Source organism: Hypanus sabinus, chromosome 12, assembly GCF_030144855.1.
Source record: "Hypanus sabinus isolate sHypSab1 chromosome 12, sHypSab1.hap1, whole genome shotgun sequence".
NCBI lineage: Eukaryota > Metazoa > Chordata > Chondrichthyes > Myliobatiformes > Dasyatidae > Hypanus > Hypanus sabinus.
This window is the reverse complement of record NC_082717.1, coordinates 27,367,666-27,394,974: the sequence shown is the minus strand read 5'-3', so window position 1 is coordinate 27,394,974 and position 27,309 is coordinate 27,367,666. Positions and strand designations below refer to the sequence as shown.

The 27,309-nt window shown below is 41.4% G+C and overlaps 1 protein-coding gene across 1 annotated transcript in view; it reads right to left on the bottom strand.

Moving 5' to 3' along the window:
• Positions 1–27,309, bottom strand: part of LOC132402717 (ALK tyrosine kinase receptor-like) — a 324,081-nt gene that overhangs the window by 279,746 nt on the left and 17,026 nt on the right. Inside the window, exons 2-3 of the mRNA XM_059985678.1 lie at positions 8,436–8,530; positions 1,440–1,574 (exon numbers count right to left, since the gene is read on the bottom strand). Of these exons, the coding sequence (XP_059841661.1) occupies positions 1,440–1,574; positions 8,436–8,530 (230 nt within the window). The remainder of the gene's footprint in view (positions 1–1,439; positions 1,575–8,435; positions 8,531–27,309) is intronic.

Below are 27,309 nucleotides of genomic sequence, written 5' to 3'. Positions count from 1 at the left end.
TGCCAAACCATTACTCTGCCTAGTCCCACTGACCTGCACCTGGGCCATGTCCCTCCATACACCTCTCATCCATGCACCTGTCCAAGTTTTTCTTAAATGTCAAAAGTGAGTCCGCATTCACCACTTCATCTGGCAGCTCATTCCACACTCCTACCATTCTCTGCATGAAGAAGCCCCCCCCCCTCCCATGTTCCCTTTAAACTTTTCCCCCTTCACCCTTAACCCATGTCCTCTGGTTTTTCTCCCCTAGCCTCAGTGGAAAAAGCCTGCTTGCATTCACTCTATCGATACCCATCATAATTTTATACACCTGTATCAAATCACCCCTCATTTTCCTATGCTCCAGGGAATAAAGTCCTAACCTATTCACCCTTTCTCTGTAACACAGTTTCTCAAGTCTCTGCAACATCCTTGTAAACCTTCTCTGCACTCTTTCAACCTTATTAATATCCTTCCTGTAATTAGGTGATCAAAACTGCACACAATACTCCAAATTCAGCCTCACCAATGTCTTATACAACCTCACCATAACATTCCAACTCTTATATTCAATACTTTGATTTATAAAGGCCAATGTACCAAAAGCTCTCTTTATGACCCCATCTACTTGTGATGCCACTTTTAGGGAATTATATATCTGTTCTCCCAGATCCCTCTGTTCTACTGCACTCCTCAGTGTCCTACCATTTACCTTGTATGTTCTACCTTGGTTTGACCTTCCGAAAAGCAATACCTCACACTTGTCTGCATTAAACTCCATCTGCCATTTGTCAGCCCATTCCTCCAACTGGTCCAAATCCCTCTGCAAGCTTTGAAAACCTTCCTCACTGTCCACTACACCTCCAATCTTTGTATCATCAGCAAATTTGCTGATCCAATTAACCACATTATCATCCAGATCATTGATATAGATGACAAATAACAATGGACCCAGCACTGATCCCTGTAGCACACCACTAGTCACAGGCCTCCACTCAGAGTAGCAATCCTCTCCATTGAGCCAATGTCTAATCCAATTTACTACCTCTCCATGTATACCTAGTGACTGAATCTTCTTAACTAGCCTCCCATGTGGGACCTTGTCAAAGGCATAGATATATCAATCCCGGCTCAAGTTAAATAGGCTGCAGACTAAACTTTCTATATATCACATTCTAAGACAATCTTTAATAAAATATATACTTATGTTACTAATGACAATCACTTTATTATGTGCTTGTGAGAAAATCCTAAGAAATGACTTCTCAAATTTCATTTCAATATAAATTGTTAAACCAGGTATGATTTCTGGACACAAATATCCTTTCAACATAAAGTTTCATTGCACTCAAAAGCTGCTGTAAAATCATCAAGTGTAATTGTTATAAACGAAAAAAGAACACGTTATTATTACAAAAGCAGTATGCTGAAATGCCATTATTATGTCATGTTGTTCATACCTGTTGACCCACTGACTGTAGCTGCTTCATGCATCTTCTTGCTGGCTGCCACAACAGTTTTGTTTATAAAGGCTTGCCCTAACAGATGCTGGCTTGGACTGGCAGAATCATTTCTGGATGCGTTGTCTGCACTACCTATTGAAAGAGGACCAAGAAAAAAAAAAGGCAATAAGAACAGGTGCAATGTTTAAGAGAATTACAGAAAAGTCCAGAGATAAAGTATCAGAATACCACCAACAGCATTTATCTGTTATTACATCTGATGGACATTGAAAGAGACATAACTATAAATCATTTGGTTTAGATTTCTTCACTAATCCATTGCACAAAACACAATCATCTTCAGCATCAGCCAAGAAAACATATTGGACAGGTTGTCCCTCTCCAGGCTTAAATCTCCAGTCAGCCTTCATCACTTTTCCTCTGAATGGTTATTAATCAGGAGTGTTATTGAGCACTCTCCATTTGCTGGGACAGGCTGCTCCAATAATATTTAAGAATCCCTACCATCCAGCACAAGGCAGCTCATTGATTAGCACCCTATCCATCAGCACAATCATTCAATCTGTTGCTCATCAAAATGTTGTGGATGCAATCTGCACCACTGATGAGTAGCATTACAACAACTCCGCATTACACTTTAACAGTGCTTAACTCATGATTTCAAGCTTGTAGAAGGGCAGCAGGTATACGTTAACAGGTTCATCTTAACTTGTTCTCATTAATCTGACTTGGCGATCAGTAACTATTGCTTTATTGGGGCATGGCCAGACTCCTGGAACTTCCTATCTCGCAGCACCATGGGAATACGGTCTTCTTCAGCACTCCCTCAGGATCATGCATGCCTTGCTTCTACTCCAATCTTGTGGGTTTTGAAATGTTTAATGCGTCTAATGCAAGAACTTCAGATTCTTCCTTAGGTGGTCATGAGGTAGCTAATGATACAGGGGGGTGAGCTCTTTGTGAAGTGGTGTATTCCTTTTGCCACTCGCTATGTTTTTCTTGCTATGACCTTGAGGTTCTCAACATCATCCCAAATGTTCCTTCGCAGTCATGGTTGGAGGTTTGCAGAAGTTAGTGCAGATGTTACACTTGCAAAGGTTTATAACCCCAGGCAGCAGTGAATTTAGAAGGGCACTTAATGTCAGACTCGCCAATGATACCACATCCCATGAATAAACATAAGTGAAAATTAGATGAGAACCAATTGGCTCTGCCTAAGACACATTCGGATTGATTGGAAATTCAGGCATGATATAAGCAGAGAGTCTCCCTGGCCCTGCCACCAAAATGCTCAGTTCATTCAGAATCCCTGTAGTAAACTGCAGTGACTAAATGACTAGCTACTGCAAATGACTGACGCTAAGCAGATTAATTAATGATGGTGACCTTCAACTACGCTGCTTTTCCTGTCTCTGTTACTAACATTACAGCAGTTAGTACCAAGCAATGATTACCCTGATTTGGACTGGTAAATTATAAGAGCACATAACTCAAGGATGTAACATCTATCTTCAAAGATCCCCATCATCCAGGCCTTGTCATTTTTCCGCAGGTACCATCGGACAGGAGGTACAAAAGTCTTAAGGCACATACCACCAGGTTTAAGGACAACAGCTGCCCTTCAACCATTTGGATATTGCACCAATCTGCCAAACCCTATTGACTACAGTTCAGCAACACTGAATATTTTGACCACTTTGCACTAAAATGGACTTTGATTTGTTTTGTTCTAGTTCTGTTTCATTATTAAAAATTGTGCATAATTTATGTTTAATTTGTTTTCCTTGCAAGTACTGCTTATCTGATGCCATGAGTCTCAGACATGTTCATCGACATGAACATCAACCTTTATAAAGCTGATACCCAACGCACTTCTGTTTTTGTTGTTGTATTTTTGGCATAGGTTTTGTGCTTTTAAGTTGAGGGCCATCAGTGTTTTGGAATAGGATAGCTTGATCCTTAGTAATTTATTCGGATTGGCCAAATGTGGAAAAAGATGACTCACATAGTTACTGCGTTTCAAGTTTCAATTAACAGTTTATGAGTGAACCAGTTTATTGTCTACTTTCATTAACTGGAATTTTTAAAATTCTACTTTTGTTGAATTTCTATTTTGCTTTTCCTTCACAATAAGTATAGCACATATTTGCAGCACACTTTTTTTTCTAACTCCTTGTCAATCATCCATGTTTTTAATTGTTCATTGTTAAGAAGATCAGCTCCAATTAATTTTCACTGTCAATTTAGCTTAATTTAAGGCTACTGCTGTGGCCATCAATCATAGGCTTCTCTAGTTTTGAAAAGCTGAGCAATAAATCCAAATTGCACATAAACGCATATTGGGGACTCATGCCAATAAGCCCCTTCGAGGTTATCGAGATTATTGCACATGCACCTTGTGTACTTAAACCTTAATGCACAGCAAATATGAGTAACTTCAGGAACCAATACACGAGACAAAAATCGTTTGTGATAATAAATGTTAGGCTGCAGCTTTTAAAAGACAAATGGAGACTGATTTCATCAATGCTTGAAGGCAATATACAAGAGTGGCAAAACAGACACAAAAGCAGGAACCCTGCCTCTCTCACTGATAAGATTCTTAATGGAAGAGGTGGTTACCAAGATGCTGTCTCTACATTTTCAGCTGCCTTGAAAACACAACTGTGCAGAAATGATGAGAGAATTGGTAGTGGTGGCCAGAGTGGTCATAGCAACCAGCAACATCCCATACTGTCAGATCTCAATGCCTCAAGAATGTCTTCACAGGAACATTTCATTGCAAGCTGTAACAAATCCCATCTTCTAACTACTATAGAAAAAAATGCAATCACACACTGCTCCACTGACAACAATCTTTACTAATCAACACTCCCACCTAATAATTCATATATCATACTGAAAACTCACACACAATACTCAAGGCAACCATTTTCACAATGCCTGTCACCCGTGTATCCATGAATTGACTTTGATCCGTCCTGAACTAAAGTTTAATGTTACACTGAGATCCAGACATTAACATGCTACTGTTCTCCTAAGTAGTACTCAAAGGAGTGGGGAGAGAACTGTGTAGAGCGCTAATACTGGTTGGACTAAATACCCGGTTTCTGTGCTGTGGAAAATATATCGACATAGCTTTCTATTCAGATAACTGAAAGTGGAAGATCAACTAGAGTTCTGTTCCACTGGACCACAACATAATTTCAGCTGTCGCATATTTTGTAGGGCTGAACATTAGAAATATTCAATGAGATAGACACCTCATTTAACTCCCAATTTTGGAAAGACAAATTGAAGCCACTTCCTGATGTTTTGCCATGCAGGGTGTAGTTGTTGAAGGATGTTTGTGAAATGTAAATCTAGCATTGCCTGGGAATCAGTTGTGGCACTAGCTGATTTAAAGGAGATCGGCAAATAACCTGGGAAATGAAATATTTCAGCCAGAAATAAAAGCAGTCATTTTATGGCTTTCTATGCTTTATTTTATTGGTGTTGTGAATCTCGGTGGCAAATATTCATTTTTATATGTCTCTAACACTATTACTTGCAGCAGATGAGCTCTCTGCTATAAATCTCTCTATTGAAATCGTCTGGAGAAATAAAATGATGAGGTGGAACAAGCCATGGAATAGCATGCCCTTAAACAGACCTCTCCAAATCTAGTTGGCACACTGAGGCCTACTCAAATTCTGGCACAAGATTGGTCCTTTTAGAGTCTGCAGCGGACCAGTAATTTGTGTGAACGTCTGAACATACACAACTGAATCTTCCTCAGAAATACCCGATTTGTGCCCTGAACTTAATTAGTGGGACGGTGGACTTCTTGGTTTCCCATACCAGATAAAATGGAATACATTTCTTATTACTTATGCGGAAGCCATTTTGCTGCATTTTCTACATGGCCTCAAAGTAATTCTATTAGTCCCCTTCACTCATTTATATTCCCTATAAACAATTCCCTCTTGTGGTAAACTATGTATACCTGTCTGGACACGCCCCTTTGCTGACTGCTCCTGTGGCTCCTCCTGCAGGCCCCTGTATAAAAACCGATTGGAGGCTCTACTCCCCCCTCAGTCTCTGAGATGCTGTGCTCCGTTTTGCTGCTAATAAAAGCCTATCATTCACCTCCCGTCTCTGAGAGTTATTGATGGTCATCACCTCTCTCCCATGTTCTAATCAACCAACAGATGGGGTAATATATAGTAGTCAGTTAGCTAGCAAATGGCATGTCTTTGGGATCTGGGAGGGAACTCCATCACCTGGAGGGAATGCACACTCTCACAGGTGGGCAATACCTTTGAAAGGATTGAATTCTAGTCTCTGGAGTTGTTAGGCTGTGAGCTTTTAGCATTTCGTCTCATCTAAATGCTGGAGATGCGTGCTTGATGGTCAACAAGGATGTGACGTGTTTTCTGTGCCAGCCATTGAGAACCCACCACCAGCGATCAGAACTCTGATTTTACAGTACAAATTCCTGCTATTTGATTATAAACAAGCAGCATGTCAAAATCACAAGGGTGAAAGAGTGAAGGGAGATGGTACACTGTGTCAGAAGTCCCCAGCAATATAATGGGACATCACCTCTTCAAGAATCAATGTCCATGTTGTAAATATTGATCTATCAGTTTCACACTCTTATTTTGTAGTTCTTTTGTAAATGCTACCTGCAGTAATTTGGGGGGAAATAGATCTACAGTTTTGCTGAGGAAATAAATTTAGGAGTTTAAATTTCTGTCTGTTATTTTAAGCTGAGGCTGACGGAATGCAAGTCTAAGGAAATGTAGAATATAAGGGGGCATTTGGCTCATGAGGCTTTACAGACATTTCTGCTGAAGATAAAAGTAAACAGCTTCAGCATATTAGCAATAATCCACAGTAATGTGATATCTTCAATGTGTTCCAATAAATTGTTTTACATGATTCATATTCATGTCAATTTGAATGTTTTATTTTTATTAAACAAGATTAAGTTGAAATTGTTTACAGTATAATGGATATATGTCTACCCTATTATAGTTACAGATATTATAAGGCTATAATTACAAAACCAGAAATATAATTTTGAAAAAGCTCTTATGTGTTAAGGCAGTCCAAAGTAAGATTTTAACAATGATTTAAGCAGTTTCAGAAATCAGGTCTCCCATGCAAAATAGCTGACTGCCCATAGAATACTTGTTTCAAATTTCAGACAGCTTTACTTTATTTACCAAATAATATTGCTACTTTTCATTGGACCAATTCCATATTTAACACTTCCAGATTGCACAGCAGGAAAATAACTATCCTCAAAGATTGAATGCACTTTTTTTGTAATAGTTAACGATATTTATTTTCATTTACCTTTCTATGCTCAACAGCTTTAGAGCTGTCAGATACTGGGGTGTGAAATTAGATCCACAGAAGAGGTCTTCTCAGTGAAGGACCTTGAGTCACAGCTCAGAAGAGTTACATATTGCTTCGTACTTCAATGGTGCCTATCATCTCTCCAAAAATGACTGCCAAATTGTGCGTACTAATGGAGAGTTCTCTGCTGTGCAGCTATCAGTGGAATTACAACTTTACGCAGTATTCTAACTTCTATAGACTCATAGAGAGGTACAGTATAGAAAGAGGCTCATTAGCCCACCTAGTCCATGCTAAAACCATTTCAACAGCCTACTCCTATCAACCTGCACCAGGACCATAGACTTCCAAATCCCTACCATCCAAGTGTCTATCTGAACTTCTCTTAAAAGTTGAACTCAAGTTTGCATGTACCACTTGTACTGGCAGCTCATTACACACTATTGTGGCCTTCTGAGTGAAGAATTTTGCCCTTGTGCTCCTCTTAAACTTCTCACCTTTCACCCTTGACCTCTTGTTGTAGCCCCAGCCAACCTTAGTGGAAAAAGCCTGCTTGCATTTACCCTGTGTATACTCCTCAAAAATTCTCTGATGACTCAGCCATAGGTGGGTGTATAAAGGAAGGACAGGAGGATGAATACAGGGCCCTGGTGGAGGACTTTGCCAAAGTGCAAGCTGAATCATCCACAGCTCAACAACAGTAAGACAAAGGAGATGGAGATGGACTTCAGAAGGCTAAGCTTGCACTGCTCCCTGTTACTGTTGCTGATGAGGACGTAGATGTGGTGAGGACCCACAAGTACCTGGGGATGCACCTGGATGACGGACTTGAGTTAAACACCAACGCAGAGGCTGTGTATAAGAAGGACAAAAGTTGTCCCTACTTTCTGAGGAGACTGAGGTCCTTTGGAGTACGTAGTCCTCTCCATAACATGTTCTACCAGCCTGTTGTCACTAGTATAATCTTCTATGTGGTGGTGTGCTGGGGCAATGGCATCAACTGGGATGCCAACTGTCTCGATAACCTGGGTAGAATGGCTGGCTCTGTTATAGGAGTCAAAATGGACACACTGGAGCCTGTGGAAGAACAAAGGTCCTTACAGAAATCCTGGCAATTCTGGACAATGTTTCTCACCACCTGCATGCCACCTAGGCTGACAGAGAAGCACTTTTAGTACTGGACTAAGAGAACTGTGCTGCTCTAAAGAGTGCCATATGAGGTCATTCTTACCCTCAGCCATATAGCTAGGGAAGTGATAACCCCCCTCATGTTAGACTGTTTGAGGTAACTTATCTTTTATTCTTTCTTACTTCTCTTCTAATATTTGTATACCTGTGCACTTGTAATGCTACTGTGATACTGTAATTTCCTTTGGGGTCAATAAAGTATATATCTATCTATAATTTTATATACCTATAGATAAAGGAAGCTTCTGCACCAACACAAGCCCATCATAGTTATCAAACATAGGTCCAGAGATAATGGTCCAACCCACTGTTCCCTATTATTTCACTTCTGTCTTTTGCGTTTCTCCTTGTACTACCAAATGGCAGGCTGTAGTTGTCTCTCTAGTAATCTTTCAAGGATGCACAATTTGTTCTAGATCCAGTATTATTAAACAGAAAAGAGGTTATAATTATACTCACTTGTTAGATAACAGTCAAGGCTGAGTGTCACATTATCCAGTGCAATGACTGCACTTGATTCTTCAGTCCATGCAGTGTTCAGCTGTAACCAGAACCTGTGAAAGCAACAATTATCTGGATGAAAGTGATGTTTTCTTCTGCAGTAGAATCTCAGGTCACAGTAAGGTCTTCAAAGATTGCTGTCAGTACATTTTTTTTGTAGAAAGTGAACCACTTGAGGATTAGCACATTCAAATGGCCTCAGGCCAAAACATCCTGCCTTCATTGAACAGCAGAGCAAATAAAGACAGCCACACTCCAATATTAAATGATAAGAAATGGACAAAATAATGTGGTATTTGTTAAACTAACAGAACAATGATTCAATTACTCACAAAAAATCCAGGTTCTAAATGGCATTATAAATATTACTGATTTTTATTGGCAATGGTTAAGCAAGAACAGAATACTCATTTTGTCTCCTTGCTAGATTAACGGTTCCTCTGGGAACGCGGTAACGGAATGTTCTGAGGGTCAACTGAAGACCTATCATCTTGCAAAAACAAGAACATATAAAGGCTACTTTGAGTAAAGCACCAATCCATTCCCATCAGTTGGTGCCAGTTCCAACTATGTATTCTATCCCTCATCTCTTGAGAATAATGGTACCAAACTTCTTCATTCTAATGCCCCGTGTGTTCTAGTAATGGAGCAAAAATTAATTCCTCATTCTAACCATTCCCTTAAAACAAAGTATTGCTTGGTTTAGATGTGTAGCTTGTATTTTTGTGGCCACGAGTTTCTGAATCTCTGGAAGTGTAAACACTTCTATCCTGCTGAGTTTATTCTTTATTTTAAAAGCTACTATCACACACTCTCCTTTAAATAAAGCTGCTAAGCAGCTTAACTTTCCCTTTTAGTTAATAACTCAGTTTTGGTACCAACCTTTTAAATCTTCCTTTGTTCTTCTTCCAATGATCCCAAATCATCTTTATTGAATCAAGAAATAAATTCAAATGCTTTCCTGAATTTTGTAATTGCTTCACTGGATCCCTTAATCAGCTTCTTCCTAAAATGCTGAAAATGTTATTCCACATTGTAATATTCACGAAAGGGGTGAATGCAGGACTGAAGGTGTCGAATGTGCACAGTAAAACGGAATATGGTAGATGAATGTAAGCACAGCTGCAAATTGGCAGGTATGTTGTTGCAGGCATTACTGAATCTTGGCTGAAAGATTATAGCTGGGAGCTTAGTGTCCAAGGATACACATTGTATCAAAACAATAGACAGGAAGGCAGAGGGGGTGGCATTGCTCTGTTGGTAAAAGATGAAATTAAATCATTAGAAAGAGGTGACATAGGGTTGGAAGATATTGAATCATTGTGGATAGAGTTAAGGAACTACAATGGTAAAAAGACCCTGATGGGAATTGTAAATATACCCTCAAACAGTAGTAAGGACGTGACCTACAAATTACAACCGGGGATGGAAAATGCATGCCAAAAGGGCAATGTTACAGTAGTGATGGGGACTTCAATAAGCAGGTAGATTGGTAAAATCAGGTTGATGCCAGATTACAGGAGAGGGAATTTCTAGAGTGCCTGTGAAACGGCTTTTTAGAGCAGCTCATGGTTGAGCCCACCAGAGGATCAACTATTCTGGATTGGGTGTTGTGCAATAAACCACAATTGTTTAGAGATCTTAAGGTAAAAGGACCCTTAGGGGCAAGCGATTATAATTAGGTCGAATTCATCCTGAAATTTAAGAAGGACATGTTGTATCAGTGTTAGTCAAGATGGCACTAAGGAGCCACTCCTTTGCTTGCACCTTCAGAAACAGCTCTATTTCCATCTTTAATACCTCTATTTTTCCCTTTCAGGGTTGTTTTGAAGACCTTGATTTGGAGTTACACGCTGACTTTGGTTCTTTACGGGAATGGGACCCCCTCTCAGGGTGTCACGACTGGCCGTTATTCAACAGGCTAAGGGTGCGGCCTAAGATTTCATCTTACCTTTTGAGGCCTAGGATATCAGGGCTCTGGAGACAGGCAGTTTGAAGGTCAGTGTCCCGGACTGGTGTGTCGTGGGAGCTGGAAAATCTTTGGCTGTGTGCCCAGAGATCTGAGATCTTTGGGCACAGAGCTCGGGAAAAAGTGAAGCAACAAACTTTCAGTATCGTAAACCAGTGAGTTGTTTGTTATGTCTCCCCCCTCGACGTGAAACTCTTCCTTATTAGTGAGAGAGAGAACCTGTGGTACGTTGAATACAGGGTGAACGAGTAGTCTTTGGACTACTGCAAGTCTGTGTCTTTGCTGTTGCTTTTGCTGCACGTTTGAATGCTCAGTGGTGGATGCTGATGCTTTTTGCCAGTGGGGAGAGGGGGGAATTGTTGCTTGCAGCCACTTACGTGCGGCAGGAAGGGGAGCTGGGGGGGGGTACTTTGGGGTTCTAACAGTTAACTGTCATTCATTCTTTGGGGCACACCTCTATTTTCGTGGAAGGCTGAGAAGAGAAAGCATTTCAGGATGTATATTGTATCCAGACCACTGGCATTAAATGTACCTTTGAAACATTTAAGTAAAGGGAATTACAGAGACATGAGAGAGAAGGTGGCCAGATTTAATTGGAAAAGAACACTGGCAGGGATGACAGCAGACCAGCAAAGGCTGAAATTTCTGGAAGCAATTCAGAAGGTAGAGGATATATACATCCCAAAGAGGAAGAAGTATTCTAACAAAAAGATGACACAACTGTGGCTAACAAGAGAAGACAAAGCTAACATAAAATCCAAGGAGAGGGTATATAACAGAGCTAAAATTAGTGAGAAGTTAGAGGATTGGGAAGCTTTTAGAAGCTAACAGCAGGCAACTAAAGGTCATTAAGAAGGTAAGGATAAAATATGATAGTAAGCTAGCCAGTAATACTAAAGAGGATACCAAAAGTTTCTTCAGATACAAAATGTAAAAGAGAGGTGACAGTGGATATCGGACTGCTGGAAAACAATACGAGACAGGTAGTAATGGGGAACAATGAAGTGGTGGATGAACTAAATAAGTATTTTGCATCCGTCTTCACTGTGGAATTCACTGGCAGTATGGTGGAAGTTCCAGGTATCGGGGGCATGAACTGTGTGTACTTACCGTAACTAGAGAAACCAGGGCCTTGGGAAACTGAAAAATCTGAAGGTTGATAAGTCACCTGGACCAGGTGGTGTACACCCCAATATTCCAAAAGTGGTGGCTAAATAGATCATGGAAACATTAATAATGAACTTTCACAATTCACTAGATTTTGGAACGGTTCTGGAAAACTTGAAAATTGCAAGTGTCACTCCACTCTTCAAGAAGGGAGAGAAGCAGAAGAAAGGAAACAATAGGCCAGTTAGTCTGAACTCAGTGGTTGGGAAGATGTTGGAGTCAATTATTAAGGATGATGTCTCAGAATACTTGGAGGCACATGATAAAATAAGCCATAGTTAACAATGGTTTCCTCAAGGAAATATCTTGCCTGACAACTCTGTTGGAATTCTTTGAAGAAATAATAAGCAGGATAGACAAAGGAGAATTGGTTGATGTTGTGTACTTCTTTTTCAGAAGGCGTTTGACAAGATGCCACATGTGAGACCACTTAACCATCTACAAACCCATGGTATTACAGTAGAGATTCTAGCATGGATAAAGCAGTGGCTGATGGCAGGAGACTAAGAGTGGGAATAAAGGGAACCTTTTTTGGATGGCTGCCAGTGACTAGTGATGTTCCACAGGGGTCCATGTTTGGGAAGATTCTTTTTACATTTTATGTCAATAACTTAGATGATGGAATTGATGGCTGTGTTGCAAAATTTGCAGATGATATGAAAATTGGTGGAGAGGAAGGTAGTTTTGAAGAGGTGAAGAGACTACAGAAGAACTCAGACAGATTAGGAGAATGGGCAAAGAAATGGCAGGTGGAAAACAGTTTTGGGAAGTGTATGGTTAGGCACTTTGGTAGAAGAAATGAAAGTGTTGACTATTTTCTAAAAGGAGAGAAAAGACAAACATCTGAGACACCAAAGGGACCTGAGTCCTTGTGGAAGATTCCCTAAAGATTAACTTGCAGATTGAGTTGTGGTCATGAGATCAAGTGCAATGTTAGCATTCATTTCAAGAGGTCTAGAATATAAAAGCAAGGATGTAATGCTGAAACTTTTTAAAGCACTAGTGAGGCCTCACTTGGAGTACTGTGATTAGCTTTGGGCCCCTTATCTTAGAAAGCTTGTGCTGAAACTGGAGAGGGTTTAAGGGAGAATTCTGAAGATGGAGGGTGACCTCATTGAAATCTCGGAGGTGAAAGGCTTTGATAGAGTGAATATAGAGAGGTTGTTTGGTGGGAGAGTCTAAGACCAGAGGACACAGCATCAGAATAGAGGGGTGTCTATTTGCAAATGGAAATGAGGGGTAATTTCTTTAGCCAGAGAATAGAGAATCAGTGGAATTCTTTGGCACAGGCAGCTGTGGAGGCCAAGTCTTTATGTATATTTAAGGCAAAGGTTGATAGATTCTTGGTTGTTCAGGGTATGAAGGGATATGGGGAGAAGGGAGGAGTTTGGGGCTGAGAGGAAAATTGGATCAGCCATGATGAAATGGCAGAGCAGACTCTATGGGCCAAATGGCCTAATTCTGCTCCTATATCTTATGGTCTTATTATGTTAGATTTATCCAAGTAAAAATTAAATCTAACCCTAAGTTGTGCTTTCTAGTATTTTACTGTACCAGTATGGTCGTTGTGGCTTGCAGGGGGAGGGAGGGGAAGAGACCTGTAAACCCAGGTCATTCAGATTATTATCAGATCCTTCCTTGCTGACCTTTAATACCACTTTGAGAAGACGAATGAAGCATAGACCTTTTTACAAGCACTGAAGCCAAAACAGTCAAAATTGACCAATTTCTGTCATGACTGAAATTGGATACAGCGATTATGCTGCATGATTAATCTCCACCAGTTGAATGCATAGCCATCAGTACTTCAGCTTAAATGGTGTGTTTCCAAGACTACAGCCTCCAGGCACTGCTAACTGCACCACTGACTGGTTGGATTTATCATCAGGACCGTGAGTTGTTAGCTCCAGTTAAAGGTAAGTTGTGCTGCTTAAAGTTGGCCATGCATCAGATAGCCACAAAGCAACATGCAATGTTGCAAGAAATTCAATAGCATCATCTGAATGGTCAGGGCCACCTGGGTACAGTGCATATCAAAGTCCTCATTTTACCAAACCTATACTGCCCAGCATCGCCGTACCATTCAGCAACAGTCTCTGTCACATCCACGATTCCTGTAATCCCTTCCCCTTCACAAATAGCATTGCTGAAGGCCTCAGATGTACACACTGCCTGTTTTTTTTTTAAAACAATGTCATTCTAATACAACACTGACACTCTTTTGTTGTTTGACAAGGTGAACACATCAGGAGGCTGATGGGCAGGCTTGCATACTCTTATGTTTTCCTCTCTTCCCACATTACAATCTCAATCTTGCTTCTTTCTCAGTACAGATTACGGAGGACATCCATTTAAACTGGTGTACAAACAGGGGAAGATGCTGATCATGAAGACTTGCAACTACTCCATTTCGTAAGAATTGAGGAAGAATCCACACAAAGAGAGAGACTACAGGAGTGACAAAGGGCAAGGCTGGGGTAAGGATAAGATTATACATGGGTTTGATAACAGGGGTAGCACTGTACAGATTGTGATGCTTATACTCAAAGGAAGGAAATCCAGTGATTAGATCACTAGGTAAAACATCAGGTTTGTACATTTATGGGAGTGTAAGTAAGTGACTATTGCTGAAAAGGGAATTGAGGCTACATTATAAAATTGTCCAAAGGAAGCATAGTATTTCATCATACCAATGATTGACTCTCTCAATTTGTGTGACAAAATTACGTTTATATGTACATTGGCCTAGAATCACAGAATATGGAGCTGTACAGTACAGAAAGAAGGCCATTCAGCCCACAATGTTGCACTGAACCAGCTAAAAAGCAATTCAAAAATACCCAAACATTAATCCCTCCTACCTACATCATGTCCATATGTCCCCATCTTCTCTGCATCCATGTGCCGATCCAAACATCTCTTAAAAGCCTCTCATGTACTTGCCTCTACCACCATACCAGGCAGCAAATTCCAGGCATTCACAGCTCTGAGTAAAAAACTTACCCCTCGCATCCCCCTTGAACCTGCCCCCTCTCAATGCATGCCCTCTGGTATTAGACATTTCAACCGTGGGAGACAGATACTTTCTGCCCACTCTATCTATGCCTCTCATAATTGTGTAAATCTGTCAGATCTCCCCTCAGTCTCCAACACTCCAGAAAAAACAAGCCAAGTTTATCCAGCCTCTCGTGATAGGACATGCCCTCTAAACCAGGCAGCATCCTAGAAAGCCTCTTCTGCACCCTCTTCAAAAACTTGACATCTTTCCTATAATGGGGAGCCCAGAACACTCCAGATGTGACCTAAACAGAGTTGTATAAACTTGCAACATAACCTCATGACTTTTGAACTCCGTGCTTCAACTCAGAAAAGCAAGCATTCTATTTACCTTCTTAACCACCTCATCAACCTGTGTAACCAGCAATTAACTTGGATCTCAAGATCTCTCCGCTCAGTAACACTGTTAAGAGCCTCACCTTTAACAGTGTATTGTCCCCTTGTATTTGCTCTACCAAGGTGCATCACCTCACATTTATCTGGGTTTAAACCCCATCTACCATTTCTCAGCATATGCCTGCAACTGATCTATATGGTACAGCATTCCTTGCCAGTCTTCTACACTACCCACAACTCCACCAGTCTTGGTATCATCTGCAAATTTACTCATCCATTCATCGACATTTTCATCCAGCTCATTTATGTACTCCACAAACAGCAGAGGTCATAGCACAAATCCCTGTGGAACTCCACTAATTACAGACCTCCAGCTCAAGTGAGTCCATTCAACCACTACCCTTGGTCTTCTATGTGCAAGGCAGTTCTGAATCCAGATAGTCAACTAATTCTCTGGATTAGCTTCTCATAAAGGGCATTGTCAAACATCTTACTAAAATCCATGTAGAAACATCCACTGCCCTACCTTCATTAAGCTCTCTCATCACTTTCTCAGAAAACCCAATCAAGTTGCTAAGACATGACCTGCCTCGCACAAAGCCATGCTGGCTCTCCCTAATTAGGCCATGAGTTTCCAAATGTTTATATATCCTATGGCTAAGAATTCTCACCAGCAGTTTCCCTGCGACTGACGTGAGGCTCACCAGTCTCTCATTCTCAGAATTTCCTCTTGTTGTCTTCTTAAATAGAAGCACAACAAGAGGAACCACTTGCACAACCACTTGCCAGTTTTCTGGGACCTCACCTGTAGCTAGGGAGGACACAAAGATACTGGTTTAGGGCCCAGCAATCTTGTTTCTTTAACTTGGGCTAAATCACATCAGGCCCAAGGACTTAACCACCTTAATATGTATTCATTAGAAGGACCAACATTTTCTGCTCCTTGTCCTCTAAACACCCTAATGTATTTATGCACTCAGCACTGATCTCCTAGTCCTCCATAACATTTTCCTTGGTAAATACTGAAGCAAAGTACTCTTTAAGTACCTCACTCACATCCTCTTCATCCAATCAGATGTTACCCCCCCTCGATCTTCGAGTCATCCTATCCTCTCCCGAGTCATCATTTTACTCCTTGATGTATAAAATGCCTTGGGATTCACCTTAATCCAACTTACCAAGAACTTTTCATGGTCCCTCCTGGCTATCTTAATTACCTTTAGTTCTTTACTGGCTTCTTTATACTCATGTGTTTTGCTTGATCTTAACTTCTGAAGCTTTTCATACTTTTCCTTCTTCTTCACGACTAAATTCATCACCTCTCTAGACATCCAAGATTCTCTTATCTTTCCATCTCCGTCCTTCCAACGGGAACATACCTTTCCTGTACTCTGTGCAATTGATCTTTAAACATATTCCATATGTCTGATGTGGATTTGCCAGAGAAAATTAATGCTTCTTAGCTCTTGCCTAATGCCCTCCTCCAGTTTAAAACTCTCCCATAAGGACCATACCTATCCTTATCTATAGTATCCTGAAAGTTAAGAAGTTGTGGTCACTGTTCTCTAACAGTTCACCCACTGAAAAGTCGGTCATCTAGCCAGGCTCATTAGCCAGCACCGGGTCCAGTATGGCCTCTCCTCTCATTGGTTTTTCACCTGGCACATTCCACCCTCCCCCCACCTTCTTTATAGGGCCCCTGCCCCCTCCTTCTTTAGTCCTGACGAAGGGTCTCGGCCCGAAACATTGACTGCTCATTTCAACGGATGCTGCCCGACCTGCTGAGTTAATCCAGCTTTTTTGTACATCTTGGCCTCTCCCCTCGTTGGACCATCCACATACTGAATTAAGAAACCTTCCTGGATATACTTAACAAATTCAGCCCTATCTAACCCGTTATACTATGAAGGGCCTAGTTTATATTAAGGAAGTTGAAATCTCCCAAGACAACAACACTATTATTCTTATGATTTTTTCTTATTCTGATTATATATCTGTCACCCAAAGTCCTGGCGGCTATTAGGGGGTCTGCGGTACAATCCCATCAGTGTGATTGCACCCTACTCCTGAGTTCCACAGTGTCTGACCCCTCCATTATGTCTCCCATGAGTTCAGCTGTGATATTATCCCTGATTGGTAGAGCAACTCCAACCCCTCTTTACCTATACCACTTCCTCTATCTTTTCTAAAATTTTGAAAACCTAGGACATTAATCACCCTTTGCTGCTCCTCTCAAAACCAAGTTTCAAAAATGCCTACAACATCGCAGTTTCATGTACTGATCTATGCTCTAAGTTCATCACCCTTTCCCATAGTACTCATAGAACATAGAAAAATACAGCACATTACAGGCCCTTTGGCCCACAATATTGTACCGACCATGTAACCTACTTTAGAAACTGCCCAGAATTTCCCTACCACATAACCCTCTATTTTACTAAGCTCCATGTACCTATCCAAGAGTTTCTTAAAAGACCCTATTGTATCCGTCTCCACACTGTTGTTGGCAGTGCATTCCACACACCCACCACTGTGTGGAGAAACTTACCTCGGACATCCCCCTTGTAGCTCCTTCTCAGCACCTTAAAACTATGCCCTCCTTGTGTTAGGCATCTCAGCCCTGGGAAAAAGCCTCTGGCTATTCACAGGATCAATGCCTCTCATCATATAATACACCTCTTATCAGACTACCTCTCATACTCATAGCATTAAAATACAGCTGTATACACAATTCAAACTGTCTGACCCATCATACCTGTTACAGTATTTCCATTTTGCCTTTCAATACTTTCATAGAAATATACAGTACAGAAGTGGGTCCTAACATGCCAATCAACACTGCTGAGTATGGCATCTACAATAATCCCACTTGCCTGCATTAGACCAGTATCCATCTATTCATTTCCTATCCAAGTACCTGTCCAAATAGCTTTTAAACGTTGTGACTGTAAATTTCCACTTCCTCCTCTTGTAGTTTATTCCAAATATTCACCACATTTTTATGGAAAAGCATACCCCACCTCCAAAACGTTGACTGTATTCTTTTCCATAGATGCTGCCTGGATTGCTGAGTTCCTCCAGCATTTTGTGTGTTCCCCACCCTCAGAGCTCCTTTAAATATTTCCCCTCTCATCTTAAATCTATGTCCTCTAGTTCTAGAACTCACAGAGCTGGAAAAATATTTCTGACCATCTTTACTGTCTCTGCTGCTTGGGATTTTGTAAACCATTATAAGGTCACTGACCACCTTCCAACTTGCTAGTGAGAGTAAACCCAGACAATCCAGTCTCTTCTTATCACTTCTGTACTCAAACGCTTCAGTTTACAAAGGCAAGCATTCAAAATGACTTTTGTTTGATTATCCCATCCACCTGTGTTGCAGTTTCAGGACGGTATGTACTTACACCCCAATATCTCTCTGTATATCAACACGTTTAAGGTCTCTGCCATTTATTTTATACATCAAGCCAGAATTTGATCCTCTAAAGTACTTTACTTCATATTTGTTTGGACTACATTCCATCTGCCACCAGCCCAGCAAACTTCCCATCTGACCTATGTATCTTTAGACAATCTTCTTCAGTTATTCAGCAAGGTGGAGACAGTTCCTTGTGGACCTTACACACCAGTTTTAAAAAGCAAGCGGGGCTTGTCAGGAGTTGTCTGCGGATTGGGAGATCAGGGAGTGAGTTGGAGCCAGTTTCTTGTGTACTTTACACACTAGTCTTAAAAAGCAAATGGGTCTATTGGAACTTATCTGCAGAGCAGAAAGTTGCTTGAATTGTAAGTAACTTAGCAAGGGACAATAAAAAGAAGAGCGGTTTAAGCAGAGCGGCCATCGTATGAGTGGACAGTGTTAGAGTGGTCAGGCTTTGGCTCTACAGGTTTGGGTGAGAACAGTCACGGGCTAGAGCTTCAGTTTGCAGAGTTCGTGGTGCAAATGTAGGCAGGAAGGTAGTTCAGGAAATAGAATGCTCCTCCTGTGAGGTGTGGGATTTCAGGCAACATAACAGTCTCCCTGACGAGTATATCTGCAGTAAGCGCACACAAGCTCCTGACTGATAGGGTCAAGTAATTGGAGCTGGAGCTGGACACACATAGGACCATCCGGAAGGTTGACAACTTCATAGATGAAACATTTACTGAGGTGGTCGCACCTGGTGTGCAGGGTTCTGATGGTAGATGGGTGACCACCAGGAGAAGTAAGGGGAGAAAGCAGTCAGTGCAGGGTTCCCCTGTGACCATTCCCCTCAGCAGCATGTATACCCCTTCGGATACTGCTGGAGGGGTTGGCTTATCCGAGTGCAGCAACAGCAGCCTGGCCTGAGGTACTGTGGCCAGCTCTGAGGCTCAGCATAGAAGGGAAAAGTGAGGAAGAGTGATAGTGATAGAAACTCGATAGTTAGGGGGATGGATAGCAGATTCTGTGATCGCGAAAGAGAAGCCAGGATAGTGTGTTGCCTTCCAGGTGCTTGGATGTCTCAGAGTTGCTGCAAAAGATCCTGGTGGGAAGGTGAACAGCCAGAGGTCATGGTGCACATTGGCACCAATGTCATAGGTAGAAAGGGGGAAGAGCTCCTGCACAGTGGATATAGGGAATTAGGGAAGGGGCTGAAGAATAGGACATCCCAGGTAGTGTTTATTTAGTTACTGATTTGTTTATTCAGAGATATAGTGTGGAATGTGCTCTTCCAAACCTTTGAGCTGCACCACCTGGTAAATCCCAACAACCCTGATTAAACCCTAACCTAATCATGGAACAATTTACAACAACCAATTAACTACCCAGTATGTCTCTGTACTGTGGGAGGACACAGAGTGAACTGGCAAAAACCCTTGCAGTCCATACGGAGGATGTAGAGAGACTCCTTACAGAGGATGTAGGATTTAACTCTGAACTCTGATGCTCTGATATATAATTGCGTCTTGCTATTATGCAACGGTGGTGCCAGTGTCTTGATTATTCCTAGAACCACATGCTAAATAGGGCCAGAATAAGATGATTATATAGATGAATGAGTGGCTGATGAAATGGTGCAGGGGGCAAGGTTTCAGATTTCTGGATCATTGGGATCTCTTCAAGGGAAGGTATGACCTGTGCAAAAAAAGACAGGTTACACATGAATCCGAGGGGGACCAATATCCTTGTGGGCAGGTTTGCTAGAGCTGTTGGAGATGGTTTAAATTAAGTCAGCAGGAGGATGGGAACCAGAGTGATAGGGCAGTTCATGTGTAAGGGGGGGGGGGGGTGTGTGTGTGTGTGTGTGTGTGTGTGTGTAGTGAGCCTGTGAGGAAGGCAGATGATAGAGCAAAATGACAGTCAGTGGGAAGAGTTGAAGTGTAACATGGGGGGAAAATCAAAAAGAGTGATGAATACAGAACTGAAGATGTTATATTTCAATGTAGTCAGTATATAGAATGTGACAGATGATCTTGAGCACAGTTAGAGATTGGCAGGAAAGACGTTGTGGGCATCACAGAGTCGTTGCAGAAAGAAGATAATAGCTGTATCAAAGTACAGGCAGGAAGGCAGAGGGAATTAGTAAAAAATGAAATAAAATCCTTAGAAAAAGGTGACATAGGATTGGAAGATGTAGAATCTTTGTCTGTAGAGTTAGGAAACTCCAAGGGTCAAAAGACCTTGATGAGAGTTATATTCAGCCCCAGAACAGTAACCAGGATATGGGATATAAACTTCAATGAGAAATAGAACAGGTATATAATAAGAAATATTATAAGGTATATAATAGTCATAGAGGATTTCAATGTGCGGGTAGACATGTTGTGACCATAAGACATAGAAGAACTAGGCCATCCAGCCCCTCGAGTCTGCTCCACCATTCCATCATGGCTGATCCCGGATCCCACTCAACCGCGTACAACTGCCTTCTCTGCATATCCTTTGATGCCCTGACCAATTAGGAAACTATCAGCTTTCACCTTAAATATACCAATACATTTGGCCTCTGCCGCAGTCTGTGCTAGAGCATTTCACAGATTCACATCTCTCTGGCTGAAAAAAATTCCTCCTTACCCCTGTTCTAAAAAGGTCGTCCCTCCATTTTCAGGCTGTGCCCTCTAGTTCTGGATACCCACACCATAGGAAACACACTCTACACATCCATCCTATCTAGTCCTTTTAACATTCGGTTGGTTTTAAAAAGATCTCCACGCATTCTTCTAAATTCTAGTGAGTACAGGCCCAAAGCTGCCAAACCCTCCCCATATATTAACCCCTTCATCCTGGATTCATCCTTGTGAACTTTCTCTGGACTTTCTCCAATGACAACAAATCCTTTCTGAGGTATGGGGCTCAAAATTGTTGACAATACTCCCAGTGCGGCCTAACTCGTGTCTTATAAAGGCTCAGGATTATTTCCTTGTTTTTATACTCCATTCCCCTTGAAATGAATGCCTTCTCTACCACAGAAGAAGAAGAAAGCCCTTAACTTCGAGTAGGGTCATCGGGACGCTGTTGTGACGGCATTTTTTTAAGCAGACCTTCTTGTTTTTATGAGGCCGAGTTTCTAGCTCGATGCTCAACCCAGCATGGATGGAAAACATGCAAAGGAGCCGGCTGGATTCGAACTCAGAAGCCTTCACTCTGAAGTCTGGCACTGATGCCACTATACCACCAGCTGGCTCTTTACCATAGACATAAACTGTAAATTAACTTCTGGGAGTCTTGCACAAGGATTCCAAAGTCCCTCTGCACCTCTGATGTTTAATCCTTCTTCCTATTTAGATAATAGTCCGCATTATTGTTCCTTTTACCAAAATGCATCATCAGACAGTTCCCAACACTGTATTCTATCTACCACTTGTTTTGCTCATTTTTTCCAATTTGTCTAAGTCCTGCTGCAATCTCATTGCTTCCTCAGCACTACCTACCACTCCACCTACCCCTCTACCTATCTTCGTATCATCTGGAAACTTTGCCACAAAGCCATCAATTCCATTAACCAAATCATTGACAAACATTATGAAAATTAGTGGTCCCAATACTGACCCCAGAGAAACACCTCTGATCACTGGCAGCCAACCAATCAGACCCCTTTGATTCCCACTCACTGCCTCCAGCCTGTCAGCCATTCCTCTATCCATACCAGTATCTTTCCTGTAATGTCACAGAATTTTATCTTGTTAAGCAGCCTCATGTGGGGCACTTTATCAAATGCCTTCTGAAAATCTAAGTAAGTGACATCTGCTGCCTCTCCTTTGTCAACTCTACTTGTTACTTCCTCAAAAAACTTCAACATACTTGTCAGGTAAGATTTCCCTTTACAGAAACGATGCTGACTTTGACTTATTTTATCATTAGTCTCCAAGTACCTCAAAACCTCATCCTTAATAATAGATTCCAACATTTTCCCAACCACTGAGGTTAGGCTAACTAGCCTATCCTATAATTTCCATTCTTTGGCCTTCCTCCCTTCTTAAAGGGTGGAGTGACATTTGCAATCTTCCAGTCCTCTGGGACCATGCCAGAGTCAAGTGATTCTTGAAAGATTATGACCAATGCATCCATTATCTCTTCAGCAACTTCTCTCAGGAATCTGGAATGTAGTGCCCTAAACTTTGTAATGGCAATGGCACTCACTCCTGCTCCCTGATACCCACGGACCTCTAGAACACTGCTGGTATCTTCTACATTTCTTTGTCCCCCATTACCACCTCACCAGCATAACTTTCCAGTGGTCCGATATCATCACCTCTCTTTTACTCTTCATATACTGTAACTGGAAAAACTGGAAAAACTTCTAGTATCCTGCTTTATATTATTGGCTAGTCTGCCAACATATTTCATCTTTTCCCTTCTTATAGCTCTTATGTTGCCTTTTGTTGGATTTTAAAACTTCCCAATCATCCAACTTCTCACTCACTTTTGCTGCCTTAAATGCCCTTTCTTTTGTCTTTTATGCATTCCTTAACTTCTCGTCAGCCGCACTTGCCTACCTCTGCCATTTGAGAGCTATTTCACCTATGCCTTGTGAACTATTCCCAGAAACTTCAGCCATCTCTGCTCTGTCTTCATGCCCATGAGTATCCTTCTCCAATCCATCTGGGCAACCTCCGCTCTCATGCCTTTACAAATCTCTTTTATTCCATTGTGATACAGATACATACGAGTTATGCTTCTCCCTTTCAAATTGCAGTATGAATTCAATCATATCACGATCACTGCCTCCTAAGGAGGCTAAGCTCCCTAATAAGATCTAGGCTATTACACAACACTCAATCTAAGATGGCCTTTCCACGAGTAGGCTCAAGCACAAGCTGCTCTAAAAAGTCATCTCACAGGCGTTCAACAAATTCCCTCTCTTGCGATCAGACACCAACCTGATTTTCCCAATCTCCTTGCATATTAAAGTACTCTATTATAATTGTGACATGGCCCTTATTATATGCCTTTTCCAGCTCCCTTTGCAATTTCAATCCCACATATTGGCTACTATTTGGAGGCTTATATATAATTCCCATAATGGTTTTTCTACCCTTGCAGTTTCTTAACTCCATAAGGTAGTTTGGGTAAATTAGGTTGTTGCAGGATCTCAAGAGGGAATTTGTAGAATGCCTATGACTTTGCATTTTAGACCATCTTGTAGTTAGCCCACTAGAAGAATGGCAATTCTGGATTGGGAGGGTGTATGAACCAGTTTTGATTAGGGAGTTTAAGGTAAAGGAATCATTAGGAAGCTGTAATTGTAACATGGTAGAAATTATCCTGCAGTTTGAGAGGAAGAAGATAAAGTCAGATGTATCAGTACCACAGTAGAGCAAAAGGAATGACAGAGGCATGAGTGAGGAGTTAGCCAAAGTTTATTGGAAGGGGACACTATCAGGGCTGTTGGCAGAACAGCAATGGCTGGAGTTACTGGGGACAATAAAGAAAAAAATAGGGTAGATTACAGAATTCAGAACATGGAAGAGCACAGCATAGATGCAGGCCATTCACCCACAATCTTGTGCAGAACCAGCTAAAAAGGAAATCAAAAACACCAACTACTTCAACCTATACTATGTCCAATTCCCCCAAGTTCCTATCCAAATGTCTATAATGTATTTGTTTCCACAAGCCAGTCATCCATGAATCTCTGAGTTAAAGTTTACCTCTCACATCCCCCTTGAACTTATCCCCTCTGATATTAGACATTTCAACCCTGAGAAACAGTTACTCTGTGTTCACTCTATCTGTGCCTCTCATAATCTTGTAAACCTCTATCAGATCTTCCCTCAGCCTCTGACACCCCCCAAAAAAACCCCAAGTTTATCAAACCTCTTGTGATAGCACATGCCCTCTAAACCAGGCAGCAACCTGATAAATCTCTTCTGCACCCTCACAACAGCCTCAGCGTTGTTTCTACAGCTGGGTGAACAAAACCACGTGCAATACTCCAGCTGTGGTCTAACTAGAGTTTTATAAACCTGCAACATAACTTCCTGACATTTGAACTCAATGCCTCAAATAATAAAAGCAAATATTCCATAAGCCTTCGTGACCACGTTGTTGACCTGTGCAGCCACTTTGAGGGAGCTATGAAATTGGATCCCAAGATCTCTTCGATCAACAATACTGTTAAGGACCTCGCCTTTAACAGTGTACTGCAACCAAGCATTTGCCCTACCAACATGCAACACCTCGCATTTATCTAGGTTAAACTCCATTTGCCAGTTCTCAGCCCATATCTGCAACTGATCTATATTGAGCTAAATTCTTTGCCAGGCTTCTACACTATCCACAACTTCACCAGTCTTGGTGTCAGCTACAAATTTACTATTCTATCCATCTACATTTTCATGCAGGTCAGTTAAATACATTGCAAACAGTAGAGGTCCCAGCACAGATCCCTGTGGAACTCCACTAATTACAGACCTGCAGCGCGAGTAAATCCCTTCAACCACAACCTGCAGTCTTCAATGCATAAGCTAGATCTGAATCTGAACATCTAATTTGCCACAGATCCCATGCATTTTAATTGTGGATTAGCTTCCATGGGGAACTTTGTCAAATATCTTACTAAAATCCATGTAGAAACATCCACTACCCTATCCTCACCACTCTCTGTCATCACAAACTGCCACACACAAAGCCATACTGACTTTCTGTAGCAAGTTCATAGGTTTTCAAATGCTCATATCTCTTACCCTTACGAATAATCTCCAGCAATTTCCCTTCAACTGATATGAAACTCACTGGTCTATAGCTCCCAGGGCTTTCCCTTGTTCCCTATTTAAATGGAGGTACAACACTAGCTACTCACAAGCCCTCTGGGACCTCGCCTGTGTCTAGAGAGGACAGAGAGATACTGGTCAAGGGCCCAGAAATCTTGTCTCTTGCCTCCTTCGATAACCTGGAGTAAATCCCGTCAGGCCCTACAGACTTATCCACCTTAATACTCATTTGGAGGCCCAACATTTCCTTCCCCTTGACCTCTAAATGCTCTGATGTATTTATACATTCACAGTTAAGGACCTTGTTTTCCATAATCTTTTCCTCGGTAAATACTGAATATTAAAATATTAAGTACTTCACTCCATTTTCTGCATCCAAGCAAATATTCCCCCCTTTATCCTTCAGTGGCTAATCCTCTCCTTAGTTATCCTTTTACTCTTGATGTATGTATAAAATGCCTTGGTATTCACCTTAATCCGACTTGCTAATGACTTTCCATGTCCCCTCCTGGCTTTCTTTATTCCCTTCTATAGTTCTTTTCTGCCTTCTTTATACTCCTCATGTGCTTTGTTTGATTCTGACTTCTGAAGCTGAACGTACTACTTCTTTTTCCTTGACTAAATTCACCACCTCTCTGGACATCCATGATAGTCCTATCTTTCCATCCATGTCCCTCGAACAGAAAAATACCTTTCTGTACTCTGAGCAATTGATCTTTAAACACCCTCCACGTGTCTGCTGTGGACGTATCAGAGAAAAGGTACGTTAATGCTTCTTAGTTCTTGTCTCATGCTCTCCTCCAATTTAAAACTCTCCCACAAGGATCATATTTATCCTTTTAAGACCATAAGATTTCAAAGCAGAATTAGGCAATTTGGCCCATCGAGTCTGCTCTGCCATTTCATCATGGCTGATCCAATTTTTCTCTCAGCCCCAATCTCCTGCATCTCCCTGTATCCCTTCATGTGCGGATCAATCAAAAACCTATCAACTTCTACCTTAAATATACATAAAGACTTGACCTCCATAACTGCCTGTGGCAAAAACTTCCACAGATCCACTACCCTCTGGCCAAAGAAATTTCTCCTCATCTCTGGTGTAAAAGGACACCCTTCTATTCTGAGGCTGTGTCCTCTGGTCTTAGACTCTCCCAACATAGGGAACACCCTCTCCACATCCACTCTATCAAAGCTTTTCATCATTCAATGGGCTTCAATGAGGTCACCCCTCATTCTTCTGAATTCCACTGAAAAGGCCCAGAGCCATCAGATACTCTTCATGTGACAAGCCATTCAATCCTGGAATCTTTTTCATGAACTTCCTTTCAACCCTCTCTGGTTTCAGCACATCCTTCCTAAGATATAGAGCCCAAAAAACCTGCTCACAATGCTTCAAGTGAGGCCTCACCAGTGTTTATAAGGTGTCAACATGCATCCTTGCCTTTATAGTTTAGTCTTCTTGAAATGAATGCTAACATTGCATTTGTCCTCATCACCACAGACTCAACCTGCAAGTTAACCTTTATGGAATCCTGCAGAAAGATCTTTTGTGTCTCAGATGTTTGTATTTTCTCTCCATTTAGAAAATAGTCAACCCTTTCATTAATTTTCTACCAAAGTGTATGATCATACTCTCCCTGACAGTATATTCCATCTGCTATTTCTTTGTCCAAGTTCTTCTGTAGCCTCTCTATTTCTTCAAATGCACCTGCTCCTCCAGCTATTTTCATATTGACTACAAACTTTGCAACATAAACCATCAATTCCATCACCCAAATCATTGACATATAATGCAAAAAGTATCAGTTCCAACATAGACCACTGCAGAATCACTGGCAGCCAAGGCTTTCTTTGTTCCCATTCTTTGCCACCTGCCAATCAACCACCACTCTATCCACGCTAGAATCTTTTCTACAACACTACGGGTTTGTATTTTCTTTAAGCAGCCTCATGTATGGCACCTTGTCAAAGGCCTTTTGAAAATCCCACTACACAACACCAACCGATTCTCCTTTGTCTATCCTGCTTGTTGTTCCAACAGATTTGTGAGGCAAGATTTTCCTTTAAGGAAACTGTGCTGATATTATAATGTGGCTTGAAGTACCCTGAGACCTCATCCTTAATAATCAA